Source organism: Sus scrofa, chromosome 12 (assembly GCF_054392235.1).
Source record: "Sus scrofa isolate SSC_HxYL_T2T_F1_AM1 chromosome 12, Sscrofa_HxYL_maternal_Yorkshire_Landrace_v2.0, whole genome shotgun sequence".
NCBI classification, from domain to species: domain Eukaryota; kingdom Metazoa; phylum Chordata; class Mammalia; order Artiodactyla; family Suidae; genus Sus; species Sus scrofa.
Genome location: NC_139394.1, coordinates 5680474 through 5705912, shown reverse-complemented (window position 1 = coordinate 5705912; position 25439 = coordinate 5680474). Strand labels below are relative to the sequence as shown.

Genomic DNA, 25439 nt, shown 5'->3' with positions numbered 1-25439 from the left:
ACCTGTTGAGCCATGACGGGAACTCCCATGTCCCCAAGCAGACCCCCCAAGGACTGTCATTGTTTGCTAGCAGGCCCTCCCTTGGGCTATACCACAGGAGCAGCCCTTCAGGGCAGAGAGGGCCACATAGTGGGCTGGTGACCCCCTTGTCACTGGACCCCGGTCTCAGGGAGCAGCCAAATCCAGGTGGTAGACACACTTGGTTTGGCTTACAGGTTGGTTGGTTTTTCTAAATTTATTACCAGCACTTTTGTTTTTGCTCTGGCCACGCCTGCAGCATGCAGAAGTTCCAGGTCCAAGGATCAAACCCACACCACAACAGTGACAATGCCAGGTCCTTAATCCACCGAGCCGCCAGGGAACTCCACCAACATTTTAAAACTAAAAATACTTACATCAAAACTTCACTCAAAAAGTAATACTTTTGGAGTTCCTGTGGCTCAGTAGTTAACAAACCTGACTAGTATCCATAAGGAGACAGGTTCGATCCTCAGCCTCGCTCAGTGGGTTAAGGATCCAGTGTTGCCTCAAGCTGTAGTGTAGGTCACAGACTCAGCTCGGATCCTGCATTGTTGTGGCTCTGGTATAGGCCAGCAGCTATAGCTCTGATTTGACCCCTAGCCTGGGAACTTCTATATGCCACAGGTGTGGCCCTAAAAAGCAAAAAAGCAAAAAAAAAAAAAAAAAAAAAAGTAATACTTCGCTGTATAGCAGAAATTGGCACAACATTCTAAATCGACTATACCTCAAAAAAAAAAAAAAAAAAAACGGAAAAAAAGAAATACAGGGAGTTGCCACTGTGGCAGAGCAGGTTAAAGATCCAGCATTGTCTCTATAGCAGTGCAAGTTCCTCCCCTGGTCCAGCACAGTGGGTTAAGGATCTGGCATTGCCGTTGGCATAGGTTGCAGCTGCAGCTCAGGTTCCATCCCTGGCCCAGGAACTTCCATATGCCATGAGCGTGGGGGGAAAAAGGTAATACAGTCGAGAAGTTCACCTGGTGGCCAAGGATTTGGCGTTGTCACTGCTGGGGCTTGGGTTTGATCCCTGGTCTGGCAATTTCCACATGCCGAGGGTGCGGCCAAAAGAGTAATAATACAGTGTAGTCTTACCAGCCCACAGGCCTGCTCGGCAAATCATGGGGGCAAGTGTGTGCTCTGAAGGTCCCAGCACATACCCTCCTCTTTACCTCTTTCTATCTGTAGGAAAAGTTCTGCTCCAGTCTCCCAATAAAAATTCCAAAGAGGAATTCATATGCTGTAACTTTTTCTTTTCTTTTCTTTTCTTTTCTTTTTTTTTTTTTGGTCTTTTTAGGGCCACACCCACAGCATATGGAGATTCCTAGGCTAGGGATCGAATCGGAGCTGTAGCTGCCGGCCTACACCACAGCCACAGCAACACGGGATCTGAGCCGTATCTGCAACCTACACCACAGCTCACAGCAATGCCAGATCCTTAACCCACTGAGAGAAGCCAGGGATCGAACCTGCGCCCTCATGGATGCTAGTCAGATTCGTTTCCACTGAGCCATGATGGAAACTGTCTATCATGACATTCATTGAATATGCCATATTATAGACAAGGTGGCTATCCTATTATGCTTTTTATAAAAATGCCTTGGTATTGAACCATTTTTTAAAAAAGATATTTATTATTTTCCAATTTGTTGTTTTGAAAAACTTCAAACTTACAGAAAAAAATGGGAAGATCAATAAAATGAACACCGATTTACCCTTTACCCGGTGTTTTGGGGTTGTTTTTGGCCACGCCCATGACTTACGGAAGTTCCTGGGCCAGGGGTCGAACTTGTGCCACCCCAGAGACAATGCCGGATTCTTAATCTACTGAGCCACCACAGAACTCCTGGGTGGTTTTTATTCTTCTAGAGTCACCCATGTTTTTTATTTTTCTTTTTTGGCCGCCCCGCAGCATGTGGAGTTCCCAGGCCAGGGATCAGATCTGAGCCACAGCTGTGTGACCCAAGCCCCACCTGTGGCAACACCGTATCCTTAACCCACTGTGCTGGGCTGGGGATCAAACCTGCATCCCAGTGCTCCCCAGACACCACTGATCCCTTTGTGCCACGGTGGGAACTCCAGATTCACCCATTTTTAAAAGTTATTCTCTCTCTTTCTGTATAGATATATACATGCACAAATATACATACAGATAGATCTGTATTTCTACATAACTGTAGCGAGCGAGAGAGAATTATGTTCGGTCTACTTTTGTTTGCTCAGCTATTCCAAGTAAGTTATAGACATGACGCAGACCCTAAACCCTTCTGCAGGCACCTGCTGAGAACAAGCTCACGCTACATAACTACAAGAGAATTACCAAACTTAAGAAATGTCACACAGTCCTTGTAACTTATAATTAGTCCAAGTTCAGATCCCCCCATGTTCCATATGGCCCAGTAATGTCCCTTATAGCTCCCCTCTACCCCAATTCAGAACCAGGGAAGGGTCTAGCAAAGCATTTTGTTGTCATTTGTCTTTAGTCTCCCTAAATCCAGAATAATTCCCTGGCTTTGTCTTCTGTGACTCTGACTCTTTCGAAGTGTCCCCTCCCTCCACGGGTCAGTTGTCTTGCAGGCAACTCCCGCTTTTCTTATAGTTGCTGATCTCAGCTTCTGGGTTTTATAGTCTCTGAGCTTGTCCCTCCTTGAGCAGCGAGCGGGCTTGGCTAGTGGTGCCTGGAGTTAAATGTTGGCTTGCAGCGCCACCTAGTGGTGTCGTGAGAAGGATTCCTGCACCCGTGTTGCAGTTCTCTGCCCCCCGCAGGTACACTTTTATCCCTGGATGCTTAGGAAAACTGGGGGGCATTGGAAAAAAAAAAAAGAAGCTGGAGCTGATGGAAACCCCCTACTTGGGAGGCAGGGCCAGAGGCTGGTGGGATCCTGGACTTCAGAGCCACAGCGCAGGGAAAAGTTCTTCCCTCCCTGGGTGGGGCCTGCCAATCTCCACTCCCCCGCAGCTGAGTGTCCGCCTATGTGGGACCCTCCATATCGACATCCCTGTCTCTCTCTGTGCCTTGGTTCAAATCCCAGCTCCACCACAACTGCCTCTATGAACTCGGGTAGGTTTCTTCACCTCTGCGTGCCTCAATTTCCTCACCTGTTAAATGGGAACAATAATACATCTCACACCACTGTGAGGATGAAATAAGCTAGTATTTGTAACCTGCTCGATGCACAAGAGGAGCTGTATAAATATGAGCCGTTCTGTGTCCACGTGGGACAGTCTGTGTGTGAGCGTCTCTGCAGTATCTGTGAGGTGGGGGTGGGGGGACATGTGGCCCTGACTCATCCCTCACGCCTGACCTGACCTTGACCCCTTCCCACTCCCAGGACTACATCCCTGCAGAGGGTGAACTGCTGTTCCAACCTGGGGAAACCTGGAAGGAGCTGCAGGTGAAGCTCCTGGAGCTGCAAGAGATGGACTCCCTCCTGCGAGGCCGCCAGCCCCGCCGCTTCTACATCCAACTCAGCAATCCCAAGTTCGGGGCCCGCCTGGGCCAGCCCCACTTGGCCACTGTCATCATTGGGGACCGAGGTAAGCAGAGCCTGGGGTCAGCTTAAGCAAGGCGGGCTGGGGGCCTCTTGACTAAGGCTGACAGTCTTAGCAAGTAAAAATGCGGGATGCCCAAGTAAAGGTGACTCTCAGATAAATTATGTCCCCGTGTGTAGTAGGAGTATATCCCAGGCACTATTTGGGATATACTTATCCTTTAAAAGTGTTTGTTGTTTATCCGGAATTCTGATTTAACTAGGCATCCTCATTTATCTGGCAACCTTACTCTCAATCAGAGAGGCTGGGGCCACGTGGCCATTGGCCTGCTGGTGGCTGTAAATCCCATCCATGGGCCTTAGCTCTTTGACGTCAGCCTAAAATGTGGGTGTTCCCAGAAGGGGTCAAACAGTTCTTATGAGTCCTTAGCCTCCAGTATAATGGAGTCTGTGAGCCCACCCCAGAGAGGAGGCTTGCAGAGATGGGGGAAGAGGGGGGCCGTTGGAGGAGCAAATCTTCCCACGGGGGACATTCATTCCCTTGGCTGCCAAAGGGAGGACTGGGGCAGACAAACTCCCTCTTCCTTCTCATTCCTCCAGAGACCCTCCTGGGCCCTCCACTAAGTTTGGGAGGATGTCCTGTGCCTCACCAGTAGGGTGCCAGCCCCCCAGAGACCCCACCCCCAACCTCTGGGCAGGTCTCAGTTGAACCATGAGGGCGGGAAGAGGGCTGGTGTTTAACTGGGCATCTCGCGCCCCCTGGTGGCAAGGGTGGGTTCCTGCCTGCGCAAAGCAGGTGGCGGTGTCAGCTGGCTGCCCTGCCCTGGTGTGACCCACTGCAGATGAAGTGGACCGGAACTTTGTAAACCAGACGCTGTCATCGCCCCCACCCCCCCGGGGTGAACTGGGTGCCCCACAGAACCCCAATGCCAAGGCTGCTGGGTCCCGGAAGATCCATTTCAACTGGCTGCCCCCTCCTGGCAAGCCGACAGGGTACAGGGTAAGGTGGGGGCCAGGGAGGGTGGTGGATGGAGAGGTGGGTCACCTGAGCCAGAGGGCCCTGGAGGGAGAAGGGAGGGCACGCTGGGCCTCAGTGGGCGGAGAAACCTCTGTCCACGCCCAGGGGAGAGGGAAGACCAGTTCCTGGGATGTGGTCCCAGCAGCCCGGAAACCTCTGCTCTGGCCCAGCCCCACAGTGTGAAGCTGGCAGGTCACTCACCCCCCCGTGTCTGTGTGCAGAGCGGACCTTAGTAAGGGCAGGGGTCCGTGGAGGGACAATGGGCTCTGCACCTGCTGTCCGCCACTGACCAGCCCCGCCCCGGGAGCAGGTAAAGTACTGGATCCAGGGCGACCCCGAGTCCGAAGCCCACCTCCTCGACAGCACAGTGCCCTCAGTGGAGCTCACCAACCTGTACCCGTACTGCGACTATGAGATGAAGGTGTGCGCCTACGGGGCGCAGGGCGAGGGCCCCTACAGTTCCCTGGTGTCCTGTCGCACCCACCAGGAAGGTGAGGTCTTGCCACATCCCGCCTCACCCCCAGCTGCCCTGATGCCCGTGTGCCCGGCCCTGCCCCCTCCCCGAACTCTGTCCCCTCTCCGTCGCTGACAGCTCTCTTCCTGCACCGCCCCCCAGTCCCCAGCGAGCCCGGGCGTCTGGCCTTCAACGTCGTCTCCTCCACGGTCACCCAGCTGAGCTGGGCCGAGCCGGCCGAGACCAACGGCGAGATCACAGCCTATGAGGTCTGCTACGGCCTGGTCAACGAGGACAACCGTAAGGCTCTCTTCTTCTGCCCCCCAGGGACAGCAGCTGTGGGAGGGAGGGAGGCTACCCCGTCCCGGTCCGTGGATGAGCCCCTAGGTCTGGCTGCCTGAGGCATCATTGGGCTCATGGTCAGGTTTGGGCCGGGTTGCCTTCCAAAGCCAAGGCCAGAAGCTCTCGGGGCAGGTGGGGAATGGGAGGCCTGAGATTATACACGTGCAGTCGGGTGGCAGGTCCAGGGGTGCCTGGCCATGTAGGTAACTAAAGTGGCTCAACCTAACACGGTTCTCTGAGGGCCAGAGTGGACAGATCCAGCAAATAAAAGCAGAGGCGAGAGTCCCCATTGTGGCTCAGTGATAACAAACCCAACTAGTAGTATCCATTAGGATTCGGGTTCGATCCCTGGCCTTGCTCAGTGGGTTATCTGCTGTTGCCTGAACCGTGGTGTAGGTCACAGATGTGGCTCGGATCTGGTGTCACTGAGGCTGTGGTGTAGGCTGGCAGCTGCAGCTCCAATTCGATCCCTAGCCTGGGAACCTTCATGTGCCACAGGGGAAGCCCTAAAAAGCAAAAAAACAAAAAACAAAACACAGGACGCCCTGAACTTCAGATAAACGTTTTTCTAGTGCATTTCATGCAGGATTTTATCTGGCAGCTCTAGGCCAGAGCACCTGGTGGAACAGTTACTTCTTCCCAGCCCTGGAAGGAGGGACGGCCCCTGCCCGTTGTCAGGATGAGAAACAAGCCGAGGGAACCCAACCCCACCCCTTGCCTGGTGCAGGGCCCTCCTCCTTGCATCCTCACCTCTGTTTGGTTAGCCCTAGGAACAGAGAGCTCACCACCCCCAAATACCACCTGCAGACCCTCATGTGGGCCAGGCTCAGCCCCCCCGGGGTGACCCAGCAGGGCAGGGGGTGGCGAGATTGTTCAGGGCCTCAGGCTCCTTGCTCTTTAGTCGCCTGGCCGACCAAGCACAGGCAGCTGCCCCACATCCTCGGCCCATTCTGAATTTATAACACCGGGTCCCCCCCAGACCAAGGCGCACAGTCTCTTCTACCCCAGCTTTTAATCCTGGGAGTGACAGATGGTTTCGGCCCATGGCTTTAGCCTTCTGAGGCCTCGGGTGTGCTGATGGGTGGAGCAGCGTGCTCTGGTGGCTTAGTGGCCAAGGGTCTGGTATTGCCACTGCTGTGGCGTGGGTTTGATCCCTGGCCCGGGAATTCCCGCATGCCATGGGCACAGCCCAAAAAAAGAAAAAGGAAAAAATGTGCGGAGCCGCCCTCCCGGCCCGAGGGTATCAGCCCCTCGGTGTGGCCCCCTTCCCATCCCCCATGGCAGACAGATGCAAGGGGGATGCAGGGGGCAAGGCGCAGGGCAGCCCCGCTCGGCAGTGAACCCCGACCCCCGGCCCACAGCCAAACACCAGCCCATTCTTTGAGCATAGCTGTTTCCTGATCGGGTGGCCCCAGGCTTATCAGGTGCTGTCCTTTGGACCCCTTGGGAGACTGGGACATTTTCTCGTCTTCCAACGTGGAGGGCCCCATCTTATCACCCCTGGATTCAGGCACGGTGACTGGCTCAGGGCAGGCTCGGCTCTCCTCCTCTCTCAGGGCAGCATGTCCACCCTTCTAGGCGTCGGGGAGGAAAGCTGCTGAGCCCTGCTCTCCGCTGAGGGACCCCAGCGGCCCTCTTGCATAGCAGCCCCCCTGCCCCGGTGCCCTCAGCTCTCACGAGCTGAGGGCTTGCCCCTCCTCCTGTCCTCGCCCAGGTGACCAGGGCAGGCACAGCAGGTGTCCGAGTATCTCCGCCTCGGACTCCTCTGCAGGGCATCAGGGCTCTGGTGGTGGGCGGTGAGGCACAGGGGTGAGTGAGGGCGCCCTCGCCTCTGGAACCAGCCTCACGCAGAGGCTCACGGACACAGGGCCCCTTTACGAACTGGGAGAGGCGACAGGAGGGCTGACTTGCCACCGAGCTTGGGGACGAGTCCTTGGCGTCTTGGTGACACTTCTCTAAGCCCGTCACGCCCAGGTGCTCAGGGCCTGGCACGTGGCCGGGGTTCAATAGCTGCTCGCTCCCCGCCTCGGTCCGGGGCTGTGTGATGCTCCGGCTGCTTCAGAGGCCGGGACCAGGCCGGGAGCCGGACAGGCCCTCGGAAGCCCTCTCCCTGCCCCAGGACCCATCGGGCCCATGAAGAAGGTGCTGGTGGACAGCCCCAAGCGGCGGATGCTGCTCATCGAGAACCTGCGGGAGTCCCAGCCGTACCGCTACACGGTCAAGGCTCGCAACGGCGCAGGCTGGGGGCCTGAGCGAGAGGCCATCATCAACCTGGCCACCCAGCCCAAGCGGCCCATGTCCAGTGAGTGGGGGCACCGGGCGGACAGGGGAGGGCAGGCGGCCGAGGCTGGGCCCTGGCTCATGCCCCCCCACCCCGCAGTCCCCATCATCCCCGACATCCCCATCGTGGACGCCCAGGGCGGCGAGGACTACGAGAGCTTCCTCATGTACAGTGACGACGTGCTTCGCTCCCCGGCCGGCAGCCAGAGGCCCAGCGTCTCCGATGACACTGGTGAGGGAGCCTGGGGCCCCTGCGAGGAAGGTGGGGATCCTGGGGAGAGGGCGAGGCTGTCACTGGTGTCCTGAGAGAGCAAAAGGGCCCGTGACCCCTGGGCATGAACGTCAGAACTCAGAGTCCCTTTTTGGCCCCAGAAGATTACCTGCCAAGCCGGCAGTTTGGCAGACACAATGCTGGCTCTGGGTACAGAGGGGACGAAGCTGACGTGGCCCTCGTGGATCGTGTGCACGTGCCCGGGGCAGAGGCACAGGGGCTCAGGCACATGGGACTGGCAAGTTTTGAGTCCGGAAGGCCCCCCAGCCGTGCCATGGAGTCAGGCCACGGCCGAGGCCACGTGGGAGGAAGCAGGCCTGGCCCAGAGGCCCCCCGAGCAGCCACCTGGTTCTGGGCCACGCCGGCCCTGCTCCTCCTCTGCCCTTGATTCCTGCACAGGGTGATGCAAAGAGCCCTCAACTGGGACTCTTGGGGACTCAGTTTTAGCCCTGGCTCCATTGTGGGAATCCAGGCCATCACTTACCCTCTCTGCGCCTCAGTCTTCCCATCTGTAAAACGGGATGCCAGTCCCACACCACTATGAGTGAAAACCCTCCAGGATTTGTATTTCCTCCCATCCTTGCCTATACCTGGCCTCCAGGGGGCCGAGCTGGGGTTTAAGGACCCCAGCCCAGGGGTCTTGAGGGTCTAAGATGAAGAGCAGCTGGTGTGAATCGGGTGCTGGAGCTCAGCAACACTACACTGGGCTTGGGAAGCCCTCTGGCTCCTGGACTTGTCCCTGGGGGCAGGCAGGCAGGGGAGCGAAGACTCCGTTATACAGATGGGAAACTGAGGCTCAGAGCAGGAAGTCGCACGGCTGGCGACAGAGCCAGGGCTCTGGCCCCTGGGTCTCCCCCACCAGCTGTGGCCCAGGCTGCCCTCTTCTATCTCTCGGATGGGTGCCAGGCTCCCCTGCACCCACTCAGCCGAGAGAGCCCAAGAACGGCCTCACCCAGCCCCTCCGCGCAGCCGCCCGCGCCCGCTGGCGGTGCCAACGCGGCCCTTCGTTGTTCCCAAGGCAGCGGCTGGAAGTTCGAGCCCCTGCTGGGGGAGGAGCTGGACCTGCGGCGCGTCACGTGGCGGCTGCCCCCGGAGCTCATCCCGCGCCTCTCCGCCAGCAGCCGCCGCTCCTCCGACTCCGCCGAGCTGCCCCGCGGGCCCCCGGAGGACGGCGGCGGGGGCCTGCGGGGCACTGGCGGGGAGGGAGGTGACCGGCACACCCCAACCCACACCCACCTAGGCTCAGGGCTCCAGCCAGAGCCTGCTTCGGCCAGGCTACCCATTAAGGCCTGGCTGTGACCCCAGAGCCCAGGGCCCCCAGGGCCGGCGTCTGGGCTCTCCCCAAAGCTGGACTGCCCCCCTCCCCAGGCCATATAGCATCCAAGTCTGCTGTGTCCAGGGGGCAAGGGCTGGTACCCAAGGACACCCAGGGACACGAGGGCAGGCGTCTGGGGGCTCTCAGGGCCCTGGGCTCACTGCAGGGACAGTGAGTCCCCCAGCTGAGGTCAGCAGCCATCCACAGTGGCATCCTCCTGGGCCAGAGGACCTGAAGGCAAAAGCCTGGGGGCCCCTTGGACTCCCTGCAGGGACCTGGGGGCCTCTGTCCCTGGTTGTAGTTACACCAAAGGCCCCCAGAGGGTAGGTGACCCCAGGAATGCCCAGGGTCGTGGCTGCCCCCAGGGCTCCGGGTCTGGTGCGGGCCTGGCCAGGTGACCCCGCTGTCCCCCCGCAGAGCACCTGGTGAACGGGCGGATGGACTGTGCCTTCCCGGGCAGCGCCAACTCCCTGCACAGGATGACCGTGAGCAACGCCGCCTACGGCCCCCACCTGAGCCCGCACCTGCCCCGCCACGTACTGAGCACGTCCTCCACGCTCACGCGGGACTACCACTCGCTGACCCGCACGGAACACTCGCACTCGGCCACGCTGCCCCGGGACTACTCCACCCTCACCTCCCTCTCCTCCCAGAGTGAGTGCCCCTCCGGCTGATCCACGCCTCCAGCGCCCCCGCCCACCGGCCCCCTCCTGCCCCCTCCTGCCCCCTCCTGCCCATCCTCCAGCCCACACTTCCCGGCCTCACTCTGGTTTTGTCCCGCCCTAGGCCTCCCTCCCATCTGGGAAGACGGGAGGAGCAGGCTTCCGCTGTCCTGGGCCCTGGGGGCCCGGAGTCGGGCTCAGATGAAGGGGTCCCCCCGCTCCGGGGACTCACGGGACTCTATAATCCTGGCTGGGCGGCCAGCAGCGCTCTCTTGGCGCCCAGGTAGTGGGGGGCACCATCCTGTGTCGCACAGCTGTCCTGCTCCACCTCGCAGCCATCCACCACTGCCGCCACCGCCCATACCGCCTCACCCTCCATCCCATCCACATCCATGCTGGTGCCTGACACAGCCTCTGTCCTCGCGGGGTGCCAGGCGGGGGGGGGGGGGGTCGACGCACAGGCTCACCCTCTCTCTCAGCACAGGCCATGCCCACACCCACCCTGAGAACACTTGGGAGGTGCTGGGTGGCCTGGACAGGGTGAGGGGGTCAGTACAGACACTACAGCTGAGGGAGCTCCGCCCCGGGACCCTGAGGCAGACTGACCGTGGCCTTCTGTCTCCAGACTCCCGCTTGGCTGCGGGTGTGCCCAACACACCCACCCGCCTGGTGTTCTCGGCCCTGGGACCCACATCTCTGAAAGTGAGCTGGCAGGAGCCACAGTGTGAGCGGGCACTGCAGGGCTACAGCGTGGAGTACCAGCTGCTGAATGGCGGTGAGGCGTGGCTGCTGTCGGGCTGTGGGGGCACAACCTGGCCCCATGCTGACATGCCCATCCAGAATCCACCCACGTCCCCTAAACATGAATGCCCCCCTCCCCGTGTTACCGAGAGCAACTATCCTTTCCAAGCCCCCCCTCTTCTGAGTCCTCATCCATCTCCCCTGGCCTCTCTCCAGGTCATTCCCACTGCTAGGTTTGCCCTAACAAGGCCTCACTGGCCTAGGGACCCAGGGCCTCTGCTGGCCTATGAGATGCCTTTTTGGGAATCTGGCATCTCTCTGGACAGACACACATCAACATGGCCTGGACCCATAAACGGCCAACACACACAGATGGGATTTCAGGTTCCATATATCCCTTGCACAGTGTACAACCTGAACAACCATCCATACCATACACGCCTGACGCCACCTGTATCCAAACCACAGCTAATCCTTGGGCGGGGGGGGACATTTAGGCCAGGGGTAGGATGATAAGGAATCACGCTGCTCCACCATCTGCCTCCACCCCCTTCCCAGGTGAGCTGCATCGGCTCAACATCCCCAACCCCAGCCAGACATCAGTGGTGGTAGAAGATCTTCTGCCCAACCACTCCTACGTGTTCCGCGTGCGGGCCCAGAGCCAGGAAGGCTGGGGCCCAGAGCGCGAGGGCGTCATCACCATCGAGTCGCAGGTGCACCCACAGAGCCCACTCCTTCCCCTGCCGGGTGAGTTGCCCCCCACCCCCATAGTTGCCCCCACCCTGCCACCCACCCTGCCACCCACCTGCTGACATGCTTCCTCTACTGCCCCCAGGCTCTGCCTTCACTTTGAGCACACCCAGTGCCCCAGGCCCACTGGTGTTCACCGCCCTGAGCCCAGATTCTCTGCAGCTGAGCTGGGAGCGGCCGCGCAGGCCGGACGGGGACATCCTCGGCTACCTGGTGACGTGTGAGATGGCGCACGGAGGAGGTGCTGCTCGCCCCAGGGTCGGGGAGCCAGGGGAGGGGTGGAGAGGGGGCCACTGAGGCTAAAGGCGCCTTCCCTGCCCAGAGCCAGCCACCACGTTCCTGGTGGACGGCGACAGCCCTGAGAGCCGGCTGACCGTGCCGGGCCTCAGCGAGAACGTGCCCTACAAGTTCAAGGTGCAGGCCAAGACCACCCAAGGCTTCGGGCCAGAGCGCGAGGGTATCATCACCATCGAGTCCCAGGACGGAGGTAGGCCCCGCCTCGGCCCCGGCCCGCCCCTGGCCATGCCTTCTCCTGGCCCCACCTTCTGACCAGCCCCTCTGCCCACTCCAGGCCCCTTCCCACAGCTGGGCAGCCACTCGGGGCTCTTCCAGCTCCCAGTGTCGGGCGAGTACAGCAGCATCACCACCACCCACACCAGCACCGCCGAGCCCTTCCTGCTGGGTGAGCTGCCGGGCAGGGCCTCCTGGGCCTCCCAGCGGAGCGCAGAGCTACCAGAGGAGGTGGGGGTGGCGTGGGGACCCGGGTAGGTCCTTCAAGGCCTCCTCCCCCGCAGATGGACTGACCCTAGGGTCCCAGCGCCTGGAAGCGAGTGGCTCCCTCACCCGGCACGTGACACAAGAGTTTGTGAGCCGGACGCTGACCAGCACTGGCACCCTCAGCAGCCAGGTGGACCAACAGTTCTTCCAGAGCTGAGCCCGCCGCCGCCGCCACCCCCCGCCGCCGCCCCACCCCCTCGCTCCCCGGCGCTGCCTCAGCTACATCTTCGGACCCCTGGTGACCCAGCCCACCGCCTGCTGATCACGGGACCCCTGCCTCTGGCCGCACACCAGGGGCTAAGTGTCCTCTGCGAGGCATGAAGGGGGCCGAGGTCCCGGCAGGCCCTGCTGGCTGCCCTCCTGCTCTCAGGCCCCAGACCCTTTGTAACCAAAGAGCTGGGACCAGCATGACAAGGCCCCAGCTTTGTTCTGCACTTAATAAAAAGATTGAGCTACCGCGCGACTCTGCCTTGTCCTTGTTCCTGGGGCCTGGGAAGCAGGTCTCACACCCACCTCTCTCTGATGCCCAAGCACACGTCCACCTCTGGAGGCAGGCAGGTCTCACAGTCAGAGGTACAGTTTATTGAGCACCCAGATTGGAGGGCAGGCCGGCCCGGGGAGGGCCTCAGAAGTGCAGCACCTTGGCACCGTCGGCTGCCTGGGAGAGGAAGAAGGTGGCGGCACCGCTGTACTGCTCCTGCGGGAGGGGCGGGGGGGCAGGGTGAGCACAGCAGGGCCCTGGGAACCCATCTCTCCCGCTCCCCCCCCAGTCCCGTCACCTGTCCACCTGGATGTGCTGCATCACGAGGGAAGCGGCAGAGGCCTCCAGCAAGGTCACCGTGCAGCCACCAAAGCCACCACCTGTCATGCGGCTGCCATAAACCCCGGGCGCAGAGAGGGCGGCCTCCACCAGCTGATCCAGCTCAGGACAGCTCACCTCGTAGTCGTCCCTGCAAAGCGGAGTGGGGGGGGCGGGGGGGGGGGGCTTGAACCGGCCCCACCCAGCACTGGGAGGAGCCTGTGCCCGGGAGGGGCTGGACACCCAAGGGGTCTCACCTGAGCGAGTGGTGACTCTCCACCATGAGGCGGCCAAAGGCTCTGTAGTCGCCACGGCTCAGGGCGGCCGCCGCCTGGGCTGTGCGCTGGATCTCACCCACGACGTGTCGCGCCCGCCGGAAGGCCTCCCCACTCACCAGCTCCCTGCCAGCTGGGGAGGGAAAGGGGTCAGGAGGCCCGCCACCCATGGCCTCTGGGCCCCTGTGGACATCGGGGAGGCATATGACGGCTCCAGGGCGCTGGGCCTGGGGCGGTTGCTGGGGTGGGTGGGGCAAGACCTAGTTCTGACACAGCTGAGGGTTTCAGAGCTTCCTTCCTATTTAAAGGGGATACATCGGAGTGCCCACTGTGGCTCAGCAGGTTACAAACTCGACTAGCATCCACAGGGATGCAGGTTCAAACCCTGGCCTTGCTCAGTGGGTTAAGGATCCGGTGTTGCCATGAGCTATGGTGTACTTGGCAGATGCAGCTCGGATCCCACGTTGCTGTGGCTGTGGCGTAGGCCGGTGGCTACAGCTCCGATTCGACCCCTAGCCTGGGAACCTCCATATGCCTGGGAGCGGCCAAAGAAATGGTAAAAAAAAAAGACAAAAAAAAAAAAAAAAAGTCTACTAAGAAAAAAAGATCTAGGAGTTCCCATTATGGTGCAGCAGAGATGAACCCAACTAGTATCCATGAGGACACAGGTTCAATCCCTGGCCTTGCTCAGCAGGTTAAGGATACAACATTGCCGCAAGCTGTGGTGTAGGTTGCAGACACAGCTTGGATCCGGCGTGGCTGTGGCTGTGGTGAAGGCTAGCAGCTGCAGCTCTGATTTGACTGCTACACTGCAAACTGCCATGTGCCAAAGGTGTGGCCCTAAAAAATAAATGAAAATAACCCACGCACCTACAGACAACTCATCTATGACAAAGGAGGCAAAGATATACAATGGAGAAAGGACAGCCTGTTCAATAAGTGGTGCTGGGAAAACTGGACAGCCACATGGAAAAGAATGAAAGTAGAACACTCCCTAACACCATACACAAAAATAAACTCCAAATGGATTAAAGACCTAGATAAAAGACCAGACACTATAAAACCCTTAGAGGAAAACATAGGCCAAACACTCTCTGACATAAACGACAGCAACATCTTCTCAGATCCACCTATCAGAGTATTGACAATAAAAAGAAAAATAAACAAATGGGACCTACTCAAACCTCAAAGTTTCTGTACAGCAAAGGAAACCCTAAACACAAAAAGGCAACCCACAGAATGGGAGAAAATCTTTGCAAATGAATCAGCTGACAAGGGATTAATCTCCAAAATTTAGAAACACCTTCTGCAGCTCCATACCACAAAAACAAACAAGCCTATCAAAAAATGGGCAGAAGATCTAAACAGACAGTTCTCCAAAGAAGACATACAGATGGCCAAGAAACACATGAAAAGATGTTCAGCGTCACTCATTATTAGAGAGATGCAAATCAAAACCACTCTGAGGTACCACCTTACACCAGCCAGAATGGCCATCATCCAAAAGTCTACAGACAATAAGTGCTGGAGAGGGTGTGGAGAAAAAGGAACCCTAGCACACTCTTGGTGGGATTGTCAATGGGTGCAACCACTGTGGAAAGCAGTCTGGAGATTCCTCAGAAAACTAAACATAGAACCACCATTTGATCCAGCAATCCCACTCGTGGGCATCTACCCAGAGAAAACCACGACTCGCAAAGACACATGGACTCCAATGTTCACAGCAGCACTATCTGCAAGAGCCAAGACATGGAAACAACCTAAATGTCCATCGACAGAGGAGTGGATCCAGAAGAGGTGGTACATATACACAGTGGAATATTACTCAGCCATTAAAAAGAACGAAATACCAGCAATTTTTGCAACATGGATGGACCTAGAAACCATCATGCTAAGTGAAGTCAGCCATACAATGAGACACCAACATCCAATGCTTTCACTGACAGGTGGAATCTGAAAAAAGGACAGACGGAACTTCTTTGCAGAACAGATGCTGACTCACAGACACTGAAAAACTTATGGTCTCCAGAGGAGAGAGTTTGGGGGGTGGGGGGATGTGCCTGGGCTGTGGGATGGGAATCCTGTGAAATCGGACTGTTATGATCATTATACAACTACAGATGTGATCAATTCATTTGAGTAATAAAAAATAAAAAATAAATGAAAATAAAGAACGTAAATTGGTGCAGCCACTACAGAAAATAGTATGGAGGTTCTTCACAAAACTAAAAATCGAGTTTCCATGTGATCCAACAATCCCACTCGTGGGCATATATCTGGACTAAACTATAATTCAAAAAGACACATGCACCCCAAGATTCATAGCAGCACTATTCCCAATAGCCAAAACACAGACACAACCTAAATGTCCATCAGCAGATGAATGGATAGGAGTTCCCGTCATGGTGCCGCGGAAACGAACCCAACTAGGAACCATGAGGTTGCGGGTTTGATCCCTGGCCTTGCTCAGTGGGTTAAGGATCCGGCGTTGCCATGAGCTGTGGTGCAGGTCACAGACGCGGCTCGGATCCTGCGTTGCTGTGGCTGTGGGGTAGGCCGGCAGCTGTAGCTCCAATTCGACCCCTAGCCTGGGAACCTCCATATGCCTCGGGTGCGGCCCTAAAAAGACAAAACACCAAAAAAACCCAGATGAAGGCATAAAGACGATGTGGTACCTGCATACCAGTACTACTCAGCCACAAAAAGAATGCGATAACGCCATGTGCAGCCACGCGGATGGACCCAGAGGTGATCACTAAGTGAAGTCAGAAAGAAAGGCAAATGTCATGTGATAGCAGCCGCATATGGAATCTAAACCACGACAACAATGAACTTATCTACACCACAGAAACAGACTCACAGACAGACGGACTTGTGGGTGCCAAGGGGGTGGGGGGTGGGAGAGGGAGCGGCTGGGAGTTGGGAGTCAGCAGATGTGAGCTCTTCTACGTGGAGGGGGCAAACCGCACGGGCCTGCTGTGGCGCAGGGAGAACTAGAGTCACGATCCTGGGATAAAGCAGACGGAGAAGAAGAAAAGGAACGTATGTGCGTGTAACACAAACACTGCTGCACCCCAGAAACGAAGCCGACGTTGGAAATCAACGACACGTCAACAAGATAAAGGGGACACTCGCAGCATCCGGGCCGCAGGGAGGACCCGAGCGGGCACACGTAGAGCTCCCAGCAAGGTGCCTGGCACACAGTGGGTGCGCCATAAGCAGCAGTTTGAGCCCCACACTGGATGCTTCCTCAGCTTCCAAGGGGGACACAATGCTGCCTTCGAGAGTCCAAGACAGGGCGTTCCCACGGGGGCTCAGTGGAAACGAATCTCACTGGTATCCATGAGGATGCAGGTTCGCTCCCTGGCCTCGCTTAGTGGGTTAAGGATCCGGCATTGCCCTGAGCTGTGGTATAGCTCACAGTCATGGCTCAGATCTGGCATTGCTGTGGCTGTGGTGTAGGGCAGTGGCTACAGCTCCAGTTCGATCCCTAGCCTGGGAACCTCCATATGCCGTGGGTATGGCCCTAAGAAGACAAAAGACAAAAAAAAAAGAGTCCAAGACAGAACAGGAGGGAAAAGTCCTGCTGGTGCTCTTGCTGGACTAACGATGGTGTGTGCGAGGGCCAGGGCTCCAGAGTTGGGGTACAGACCAGGTCTGCCTGGGGCACCCCAAGAAACTGGCGGGCTGTCCTACTGGATAACACTGAAGGGGGCAGAGCAAGCTGAGTGCCGTCAAGACTGTCACAACTTCATTCCAGGTGCCAGAGAGATTCCAGGGAAGGCCCAGAGCTGAGCTCTAGCTGATGAAAGTGAAAGTGGGGGCGCTGGGGGACAGGGAGGAACAGGTGCCAGGGGCCCAGCTGTTAAACAGCCAGAAACCACGAGGGCCCTGAGGGAGGAGGAAGAGGCGGGGAAGAGGTCAGAGGCCAGAGCAGGAAGGGGACAGGGAGCTCTCGGAGGTGACGCTGAAGTTTCAGCAGGAGTGAAGCAATAACAGACGAGGGGAAGTCAGGAGGAGGCAGCCGGGGAAGAAGAGGAGTCCGCAGGGGGGCCGGGACCCTAGTGGAAATGGGGGGCCGTGGTCCCCTCTGAGTCCTCCCGGGAGCAGCGGTGGCTGGTGCCCCGTGCTGGGGACAAAGCCTGGAGCAGGTCTGGGCAGAGTAGCAGGACTGGGAGCAAGCAGACCAGGCACTGAGGAGGCGGGGGGTCGGGGGGACCCCCCGGGGAGCTGTCACAGAGGGCGGCCTGGGGGACAGGGTACTGAGGGATGCGGAGGAATGAGAAGGCGGGGGCTGCGCGGGGCTGGGACGGAGACTCCGTTTTAGGTTAGAAAACTGGGCCTGTTTCAAAGCAGGAGAGAAGCCAGGCAGAGGACAGAAAGGAAGGCAGAGGGGAGCCCGTTCCCCAGGTCGAGGGGGATCCCGGGGTGGGAGGGAAGGGCGGCAAAAGCGCTTGAGGGTGAAGACCTCGGCCAAGGTCACCTGCACAGAGCAGGCGGGGCGGGTCCGAAGGCGACAGCTGACCAAGAAGTTCACCAAGAAGATGGTCCCTGAAATGGGCATCCCCACAGGGCCAGGAGGGCACAACTGCCAACGCCAGCAGCAGGGCCCTGCGTGCGGTTAGGGGTATGGGCTTTGGAGCTGATGTGCCGGGGTTCAAGGCTCAGCACTGCCACTCCCTGAACATTCCACATGCAAAAAAAAACGGGCCTAAGAATATCTGCTCCCTCCATAGAGTTGTGGGAGAATTACATGAGTTAATATTTATCTGACCTTTAAACTGTTAAATAGACTAACTTCCTAGCCACGTATATCAGGAACGTTCAAAATACATGTTATCTTTTAACTCTGTGGTCCTAGTCCTAAGAATCGAATCCTCAGAAAGTAGCGAGAAAACGCCAAGAAAGACCAGTGTATAAAAATATGCATCAGTGTCAGGTGTGATTATCAAAAAATAGTTAAATAAATTACAGTGTACTGGAGTTCCTGTCGTGGCTCAGTGGTTAACGAACCCAACTCGTATCCACGAGGAGGTGGGTTCAATCCCTGGCCTTGCTCAGTGGGTTAAAGATCCGGCGCTGCCATGAGCTGCAGCGTAGGTCTCAGATGTGGCTCGGATCCGGCGTTGCTGTGGCTGTGGTGTAGGCTGGCAGCTGTAGCTCGGCTTCGACCCCTAGCCTGGGAACCTCCATATGCCGCAGGTGCGGCCCTAGAGAGACAAAAGACAATAAATAAATAAATGACAGGACCAGTACACTGAAAGGCTACGTAGCTTTTTAAGCCATGTTGGGAGTGCCCGCTGTGGTGTAGCGGGTTAAGGATCGGACACCGTCTCTGTGGTGGCTCAGGCTGCCACTGCTGCGGTTTGGATCCCCGGCCAGGGAACGTCTATATGCTACAGGTGCAACCCAATCAATCAATCAATCAATCAATCCCAACTACTTTCATGGCACAGAAAAGGGTTCTGAGATAACGTTAAGTTAAAAAGGGGCAGGGGGCAACATATACTGAACTTGAGAATACAGACGTAGGGAAACACTGGAAGGAGATACGCTAAGATGCTAAGAGTGGCTATCTCTGGATAGTGATCTTATGGTTTCTTCTTTCTTTCTTTTTTTTTCTTTTTTTGGCCCCACCTGCGGCACATGGAAGTTCCCAGGCTAGGGGTCAAAGCAGAGCTGCAGCTTCTGGCCTATACCACAGCCACAGCAACGCTAGATCCAAGCCACATCTGAGACCTACACTGCAGCTGGCAGCAACGCCAGATCCTTAACCCAATGACCAAGGCTAGGGATCAAACCCGAATCCTCACGGACCCTAGTTGGGTTCTTAACCCACTGAGCCCCAACAGAAACTCCTAGTTTCTTATTTTCTTCTTTGTATTCTTCTGTATTTTCCGTGGTGGATACTTAATGCTCATATTAGAAAAAAACAATACTGAGACTTCAAGCAGTCCTAGGTTAGCAGTATTAGGGGGAGTGGGCAGAGCCTGGCAGAGGTCCCTGGAGGTGAGGGGGTGTACAACTGAGTCAAAGCCACACCGAGGCCCTGGCACAGTCCCCGAGGGGTACCCCACCATCTCTGGGACAGTGCACACCGAGCCACTCTCACCTTCTAGCTCCTCCCGCTGCACCTCCCGAAGGCTCTCCTTGCCCAGCGCCCGGGCCACTTCCTCACACTGCCGCCGCCGCAGGGGGTACTCGCTGGAGCCCAGTGAATGGCGGACATTGGAGTTGGTGATGAGTACTGCCAGCTTGGGGTCCGACAGCGGCACGAGGCTTGTCTCCAGGGACCTGGGGCAGAGACAGAGCAGGGGGAGATGACAAGGCCGAGTGTGTGTCTGCCTCGCCAGGCAGTGCACGTGCCCCATCCAGGAGCTCCTGATTACGAGGTGGGAGGGTACAAGGAGAGCCCCTGACCTGCAGTCAATGAGCAGCGCGTGGCCTTTCTGCCCCAGCAGTGCGATGAGCTGGTCCATGATGCCACAGGGCACCCCTGCGAAGCTGTGCTCGGCCCGCTGACACACCTGGGCCCGGGCAGCTATTGTCCCCGAGTCTGCGGCACAGGGCGAGGTGGGGAAGTTGGGGCCCCGGGAGGGGGCCCTAGGGGCGGCCGGGTGAGAGCAGCGGTAGCTCCCAAGACACTCCAGGGAGCTTTCCCACCCCCACCCTCAAAGCCACAGGAGGGGCAGGAAGTTCGGATCCCAAGGCCTCAGGGAAGGAGGGCTGGGTTGGGGCTGGGGTCTAGAAGGTACCTGGGCAGAGCTGCTGCAGGAAGGTATACGTGGCCACTTCCAGGGATGCTGAGCTGGACAGCCCACCCCCTAGTGGCACTGAGCTGACCACCACTGCACTGAAGCCAGGGAGGGGGGCAGCTGCAGGGGAAAGAATGGAGGATGGTAAGATGGGCCATCGGGCAAGATGGGCACAGGAAGGGCATGTGTTCTGGCACAAAGGGTGGCATCTGCCTGGCAGCTGCTTCCAGGGGATATGCCTCAATTGTCAGAGGCCATCAAACTGCTGGGCCAAGGGGTCCGCTGCCCTCCATCCTCCTACCCTGAGGTTCTCCTGGTTTAGGGTTCTGGACACCAAGAGGCTGGGGTTTCTTTTTTCTTTTTTTGCTTTTTATGGCTGCACCCAAGGCATGTGGAGGTTTCCAGGCCAGGGGTCGAATCAGAGCTACAGCTGCCGGCCTACGCCACAGCCACAGCAGTGCCGGATCCTTAACCCACTGAGCGAGGCCAGGGATGGAACCCACAACCTCATGGTTCCCGTCAGATTCGTTTCCGCTGTGCCACGATGGGAACTCCTAGGCTGGGGTTTTCAATTCGGCTCCTCCAGTCATGGAATGGGCAACCCAGAGCAAGTTCTGGAAGCTCTCACCTGGGGCATCAGTTTCCCCACCTGTACAATGGGAATACCCCCGCCCTGGATGCCTACCCCACAGTGGATTAGGTGGGCTAAGGAGCTTTGCGGCTGAGAGGTGGCACTCCTGGTACCAGGTCCCTACCTGGATAGTGCTGGATCACTCCCTTCACATAGTTGGCCCAGTGCGGGGTCCCAGGCTCCAGCGGCCGCTTGTCTGTGGGCAGGGGAAACTGCAGCCGCCGGGGCTCATCGGCATCCTCAGAGGTGGTAAGGAGGGAGACAAGCCCATCCGTCCGGGGGCTGCCCACGAGCACAGTCACAAGCTCCAGAGCCTGGCAGGAGAAACCAAAAGTGTGCCAAACTCCCAGCACCACAGTTCTGAGGGATGCGGGGCCTGGGACAGACAAGGAGGTGACCCAAAGTGTCTCTGGGAAGAGCCTGCATACAGATCTGGCCTTGGGGACTTGGGTCCTGCCCCCCATGGGTCTTCAGGGCCGGGACAGCAGGAGTGCAGACCTGGACTCTGCCCTGAGCATGGGCTCTCAGCTGCGGGGCACGAGGGGGAGAGGGCACAACAGGGAAACCGAATCAGGAGCTCCTCTGATGCGTTTCCATTAGAAGGCAACCTCAAGGCACCGGGCTTGCTCACTAGCCAAGCTTGCACAGCTGCAGAGCCTGGTGGAAAGAGCCCCCGGCGGAGGCAGGTCCACCAAGATCCAGCTGTGTGACCTTGAGCAGCTCGTTGGCCCTCTCTGAGGCTCAATTCCCTCCTCTGCAAATTGAACCGGCGGAACCAGGAGGCTCAGGACTACTTCGCCCCGGTCTACGCTAGGGCCCCCTTCCGCATTCCCCCACAAGCCGCGGTGGCTCCCAGGGAGCCTACTTCCTCGGGGATTCCCAACTCCCTCCCTTCCAATGTGGGAAATGCCGCGTCTTAGGGTCTCTCCCACTTGCTCGTCCCCCAGCTCGGTGGGGGTAAAAGTTGGGTGCAGCGCGCCCACCAGTGCACGCGGGGAGATGGCGCCTCCCGCCCAGCCCCTCACCATGGGCAGCACCAGGCCCTGGTTGTAGTCCGTGTGCTCCCCAATGAGGTTGACGCGGCCCGGCGCCGACACGGCCAGCTCGGGCTCGGCCCCGAACTCCTCCAGGAAGGCTCTCCGGGCCCTGGCCAGCAGCTCCTCGGCCCGGGGCTGTTCCGAAGCGGCCATGACTCTCGCCCTGCAGCTCTGTCCGGCGCAGTCGGGTCGGCGCGGGATGCTCGGGGCGGGGCCGCGCGGCGTCGGCCCACAGAGCTGCTGGCGCCGCCCCGCCCCCGGGCCCCGCCCCGGGCCCCGCTGGCCCCGCCCCGCCCGCAGCTCCGGCCAAGTCCACCGGCTGGGCGAGCGGGGCCGACTGGAGGTGGGCTTTGGGAGGGGCCGCTGGGCGTCTGGTCGGGCGTGCGTGGCCTTGAGTGGTATTTGCCGGACTGGGCGATCTAAGCTGCCCTTCCCTGGTGCTGGTGTGCCACACCCCACCCCTGCACCCAGCCGGCTACCCACAGCCAGAGCAGTACCAGCACATCTGGGGTTCCCCAAGGGTTCTCAAAGCTCTCTCCCAAAAGTCCTAAAGTCCTGCAGCTGTGAGAGGTCACCAGCCCCCGATCATGGATCTCTAAGAGGGTGGATGGCCTGGCATTCAGAGTAAAGAGAGATAAAGAAAGCCAAGTTTGACCCCCTGTCCAGCTCCTTAGCAGTGTAGGAGCAAGGAGCGGGATGATGGACAGGGTGGGCCCAGCCCCTCCTGGAAGGACCCACCCAGCTGCCAAGGCAAGTTGGGCTGTTGGCACCAGCAAGTGCTTCCTCAGCCTGGAATCTTGGTCCCAGTGTCTGATACCCAGAGTCTGACACTGGCCGCCTCCTCTCTCACCAGCCTGCATCCTAAACCTTCAAACTGTCCTCGGTTCCTGCCCAGATGCCTGTTCATGGCTGGCCATCCCATATGAAAACTTGGAGGGGAAAGGCTAACATGTAAACAAACTCTTTGGAATTAGAGTGGGGGCTTTGGAAGGGTTGTGGCCAGGGCTGTAGCTCAGGGGTTTGCCCAAAGATCATTCACAAGTCAGCTCTGAAAACTCCTAGAAGTAAACATAGGTTCACCTTACACCACAGCTCACAGCAATGCCAGTTTCTTAACCCACTGAGAGAAGCCAGGGATCGAACCTGTGTCCTCATGGATACTAGTCAGGTTTCTTACCCCTGAGCCATGATGGGAACTCCATGGACATGTTTTCAAACATTTGTGACCTTGGCTTAGCCAATGGTTTTTCAGATGTGACACCGAAACCACAAGCAACAGAAGAAAAATGTGAACTGTACTTCATCAAGATAAAATACTTTGGAGTTCCCGTCATGGCGCAGTGCTTAACAAATCTGATTAGGAACCACGAGGTTGCAGGTTCGATCCCTGGCCTCAATCAGTAGGTTAAGGATCGGGCGTTGCCGTGAGCTGTGGTGTAGGTCGCAGACACGGCTCAGATCCTGCGTTGCTGTGGCTCTGGCGTAGGCCGGCTGCTACAGCTCCAATTCGACCCCTGGCCTGGGAACCTCCATATGCCACGGGAGCGGTCCTAGAAAAGGCAAAAAGACAAAAAAAAAAAAAAAAAAAAAAAAAACTTGCCCATCTAAGGACACCATCAAGAAAGTGAAAAGACAAACTGGAGAATGGAAGAAACTATTTGCGAATAATATACTTAAGGGACTTGTATCAAGAACATGTAGGCGTTCCCATCATGGCTGAGTGGTTAACGAGTCCAACTAGGAGCCATGAGGTTGCGGGTTCGATCCCTGGCCTTGCTCAGTGGGTTAAGGATCCAGCGTTGCCATGAGCTGTGGTGTAGGTTGAAGATGCAGCTCGGATCTGGTGTTGCTGTGGCTGTGGTGTAGGCTGGCAGCTACAGCTCCAATTCGACTTCTAGCCTGGGAACCTCCATACACCACGGGTGGGGCCCTAAAAGGACAATAAATAAATAAGCAAATAAATAAATAGAGAGAAAATAACAAGTGTTATTGAGTATGTGGTGAAATCAGAACCTTCATACACTGCTGGTGGGAATGTCAAACAATCCAGCAGTTCCAACAATTAAGCTAACGATAGAGTTATCCTATGACCCATCAATTTCATCCCTAAATACACACCCAAGAGAATTGAAAACATATACCCATGGAGTTCCTGTCACGGCTCAGCAGTAACAAACCTGACTAGTATCCATGAAGATGAGGGTTCAATCCCTGGCCTTGCTCAGTGGGTTAAGCATCTGGCATTGCTGTGAGCTGTGGTGTAGGCTGCAAATGAGGCTCAGATTCTGCCTTGCCAGGGCTGTGGCGTAGGCTGGCATCTTCAGGTCCAATTCAAACCCTAGCCTGCAGGTTCAACCATAAAAAGAAAATAAAAAAGCTTGCAATAAAAGCAATTCCAAATTTCTTTTGATGGTCTGCGCCTTTTGAGGGGTCCTCGTAGGCAAAAGAAAACAAGACAAAACAGAGTGGCCTTTGGGGCCAGTTGCAATGGAATTAAACTCACAAAAAATGCCTCCCCACGAGGTAGTGGTGCATGAAGCCTCCTGGGCTCTGAGAATCCTTTACCCACCTCAGCCTTGATGTCCAACAGCTCTGAGCCCAAATTCTCTGCCTTGACTCAGGTGTGACTTCAGTCAGATGACTCAGTCTGAGCCTCAGTTTCTCATCTGTAAAGTGGGGCTCGTGTTCCCTTCCCAAGAGGCTGTCACAAAAGAAACTGAATGGGATCGTCTTTGAAGCGTGCGCAGCCCAGCCCCTGATGCGTAGTAAGCGCAGAATAAATGTTTGCTCTTATTATCAATCATCCATGAATACAGCAGAGGTTACTGGACGCTCCTGCGGGCAATGGGCCAGATAAAAACCTGGGGCTTTCGTGCTCTGATTAGGAGGCCGTCTCAATCTGATCCGTGCTCCCCCGGACTGAGATAAATGTTCCGGAAGAGCTTTCGAGGCAGAGAGGAAGCCCACACCCTTGGTTGTTACTCCCATTATCTTGCTAGTTCTTGGAGACCCTCGACTTGGCGCTCATTGGCTCCCGCTGGACTCGGAAACATCAATTTCTCCTGGGAGAGCTGTTTACTCGCAGGGTTTGAATCCCATCTAGCGAATTACGGGAAATTTGTTCAGAGGGAAGTTTGCCTCCGACCTTTGACCCTCCCTCCCATTTCCTGGTCAGATGTCACAAGATTGGGGGGAAGGTGGCAACATAAAGGGGACACTGCCACCCGAGGTCTGTCCTCTGCCCTGCTGTGCCCAAAACTTACTTGTTCCAGAGCTTCCAGAGCCAGCTGTCATGATAGAACTCCCAGTCCTATCCACCACGGGGACAAATTATCCAGTGGTGGGAGTACCACCCGTGCCAGCTGAGTGCCCGATGCTGTAGGCAAGCCTAGAGGTCGCCAAGGCAGGTTTGATCCGGCCACAGTGCAACCTGGCCCACCACTGAGGACAGGTGGTCCAGAGAAGCCTCCTGCCCGAGTCTGTGGTGTCTCTGTGTCCAGGTCTTAGCCCTTGTCCCTCTCTGCCAGACCCAGTCTCTGTTCACATGACGAAGGTCTGTGTGCTTCACACAGCTCCGGCCTCTCCATCCAATCACCTCCTGGTTCCCTAGTGGCATTTGGGTTAATACCTACAATTGAGTTCCTGTCATGGCTCAGCAGAAACAAACCTGACTAGCATCCATGAGGACACGGGTTCAATCCCTGGCCTCTCTCAGTGGGTTAAGGATCCATTGTTGCCATTAGCTGTGGTGTAGGTTGTTGACCCTGCTTGGATCTGGCGTTGCTGTGGCTGTGGTGTAGGCCAGCAGCTACAGCTCTGATTTGAC

At 57.3% G+C, this 25439-nt stretch overlaps 2 protein-coding genes across 9 annotated transcripts in view; one reads left to right on the top strand and one right to left on the bottom strand.

Moving 5' to 3' along the window:
• Positions 1–12572, top strand: part of ITGB4 (integrin subunit beta 4) — a 36443-nt gene extending 23871 nt beyond the window's left edge. For 3 of the 6 annotated variants that reach the window (XM_084983457.1, XM_084983456.1, XM_084983455.1), the window contains exons 27-39: positions 3348–3552; positions 4349–4506; positions 4835–5015; positions 5141–5278; positions 7440–7622; positions 7701–7832; positions 9604–9840; positions 10474–10623; positions 11148–11336; positions 11425–11580; positions 11662–11826; positions 11911–12021; positions 12134–12572. In XM_084983457.1, coding sequence (XP_084839583.1) covers positions 3348–3552; positions 4349–4506; positions 4835–5015; positions 5141–5278; positions 7440–7622; positions 7701–7832; positions 9604–9840; positions 10474–10623; positions 11148–11336; positions 11425–11580; positions 11662–11826; positions 11911–12021; positions 12134–12273 — 2145 coding nt within the window. In that variant the 3' untranslated portion in view covers positions 12274–12572. Of the gene's footprint in view, positions 1–3347; positions 3553–4348; positions 4507–4834; positions 5016–5140; positions 5279–7439; positions 7623–7700; positions 7833–8889; positions 9079–9603; positions 9841–9972; positions 10132–10473; positions 10624–11147; positions 11337–11424; positions 11581–11661; positions 11827–11910; positions 12022–12133 lie in introns of all 6 variants that reach the window. The other 3 variants (XM_021066622.2, XM_084983454.1, XM_084983453.1) reach the window with 3 other exon arrangements.
• Positions 12573–12677: 105 nt separating this feature from the next.
• On the bottom strand, positions 12678–24677 carry GALK1 (galactokinase 1). Of its 3 annotated transcripts, XM_084983757.1 has the most exons (9): positions 24183–24677; positions 23791–23956; positions 20701–20890; positions 19946–20065; positions 19611–19746; positions 19303–19484; positions 13173–13323; positions 12904–13066; positions 12678–12813 (listed from the first exon to the last, which is right to left on the bottom strand). In XM_084983757.1, exons 2-9 carry the CDS (start codon positions 23803–23805, stop codon positions 12742–12744), a joined length of 1029 nt encoding a protein of 342 aa, XP_084839883.1. In that variant the 5' UTR covers positions 23806–23956; positions 24183–24677; the 3' UTR covers positions 12678–12741. The 3 variants fall into 3 exon arrangements, with proteins under 3 accessions (XP_084839883.1, XP_084839884.1, XP_003131241.1); XM_084983758.1 differs by lacking the exons at positions 23791–23956; positions 24183–24677 and adding an exon at positions 21602–21814 and having other exon boundaries at positions 19611–19793; XM_003131193.3 differs by lacking the exons at positions 23791–23956; positions 24183–24677 and adding an exon at positions 21602–21814.
• Positions 24678–25439: the final 762 nt, after the last annotated feature.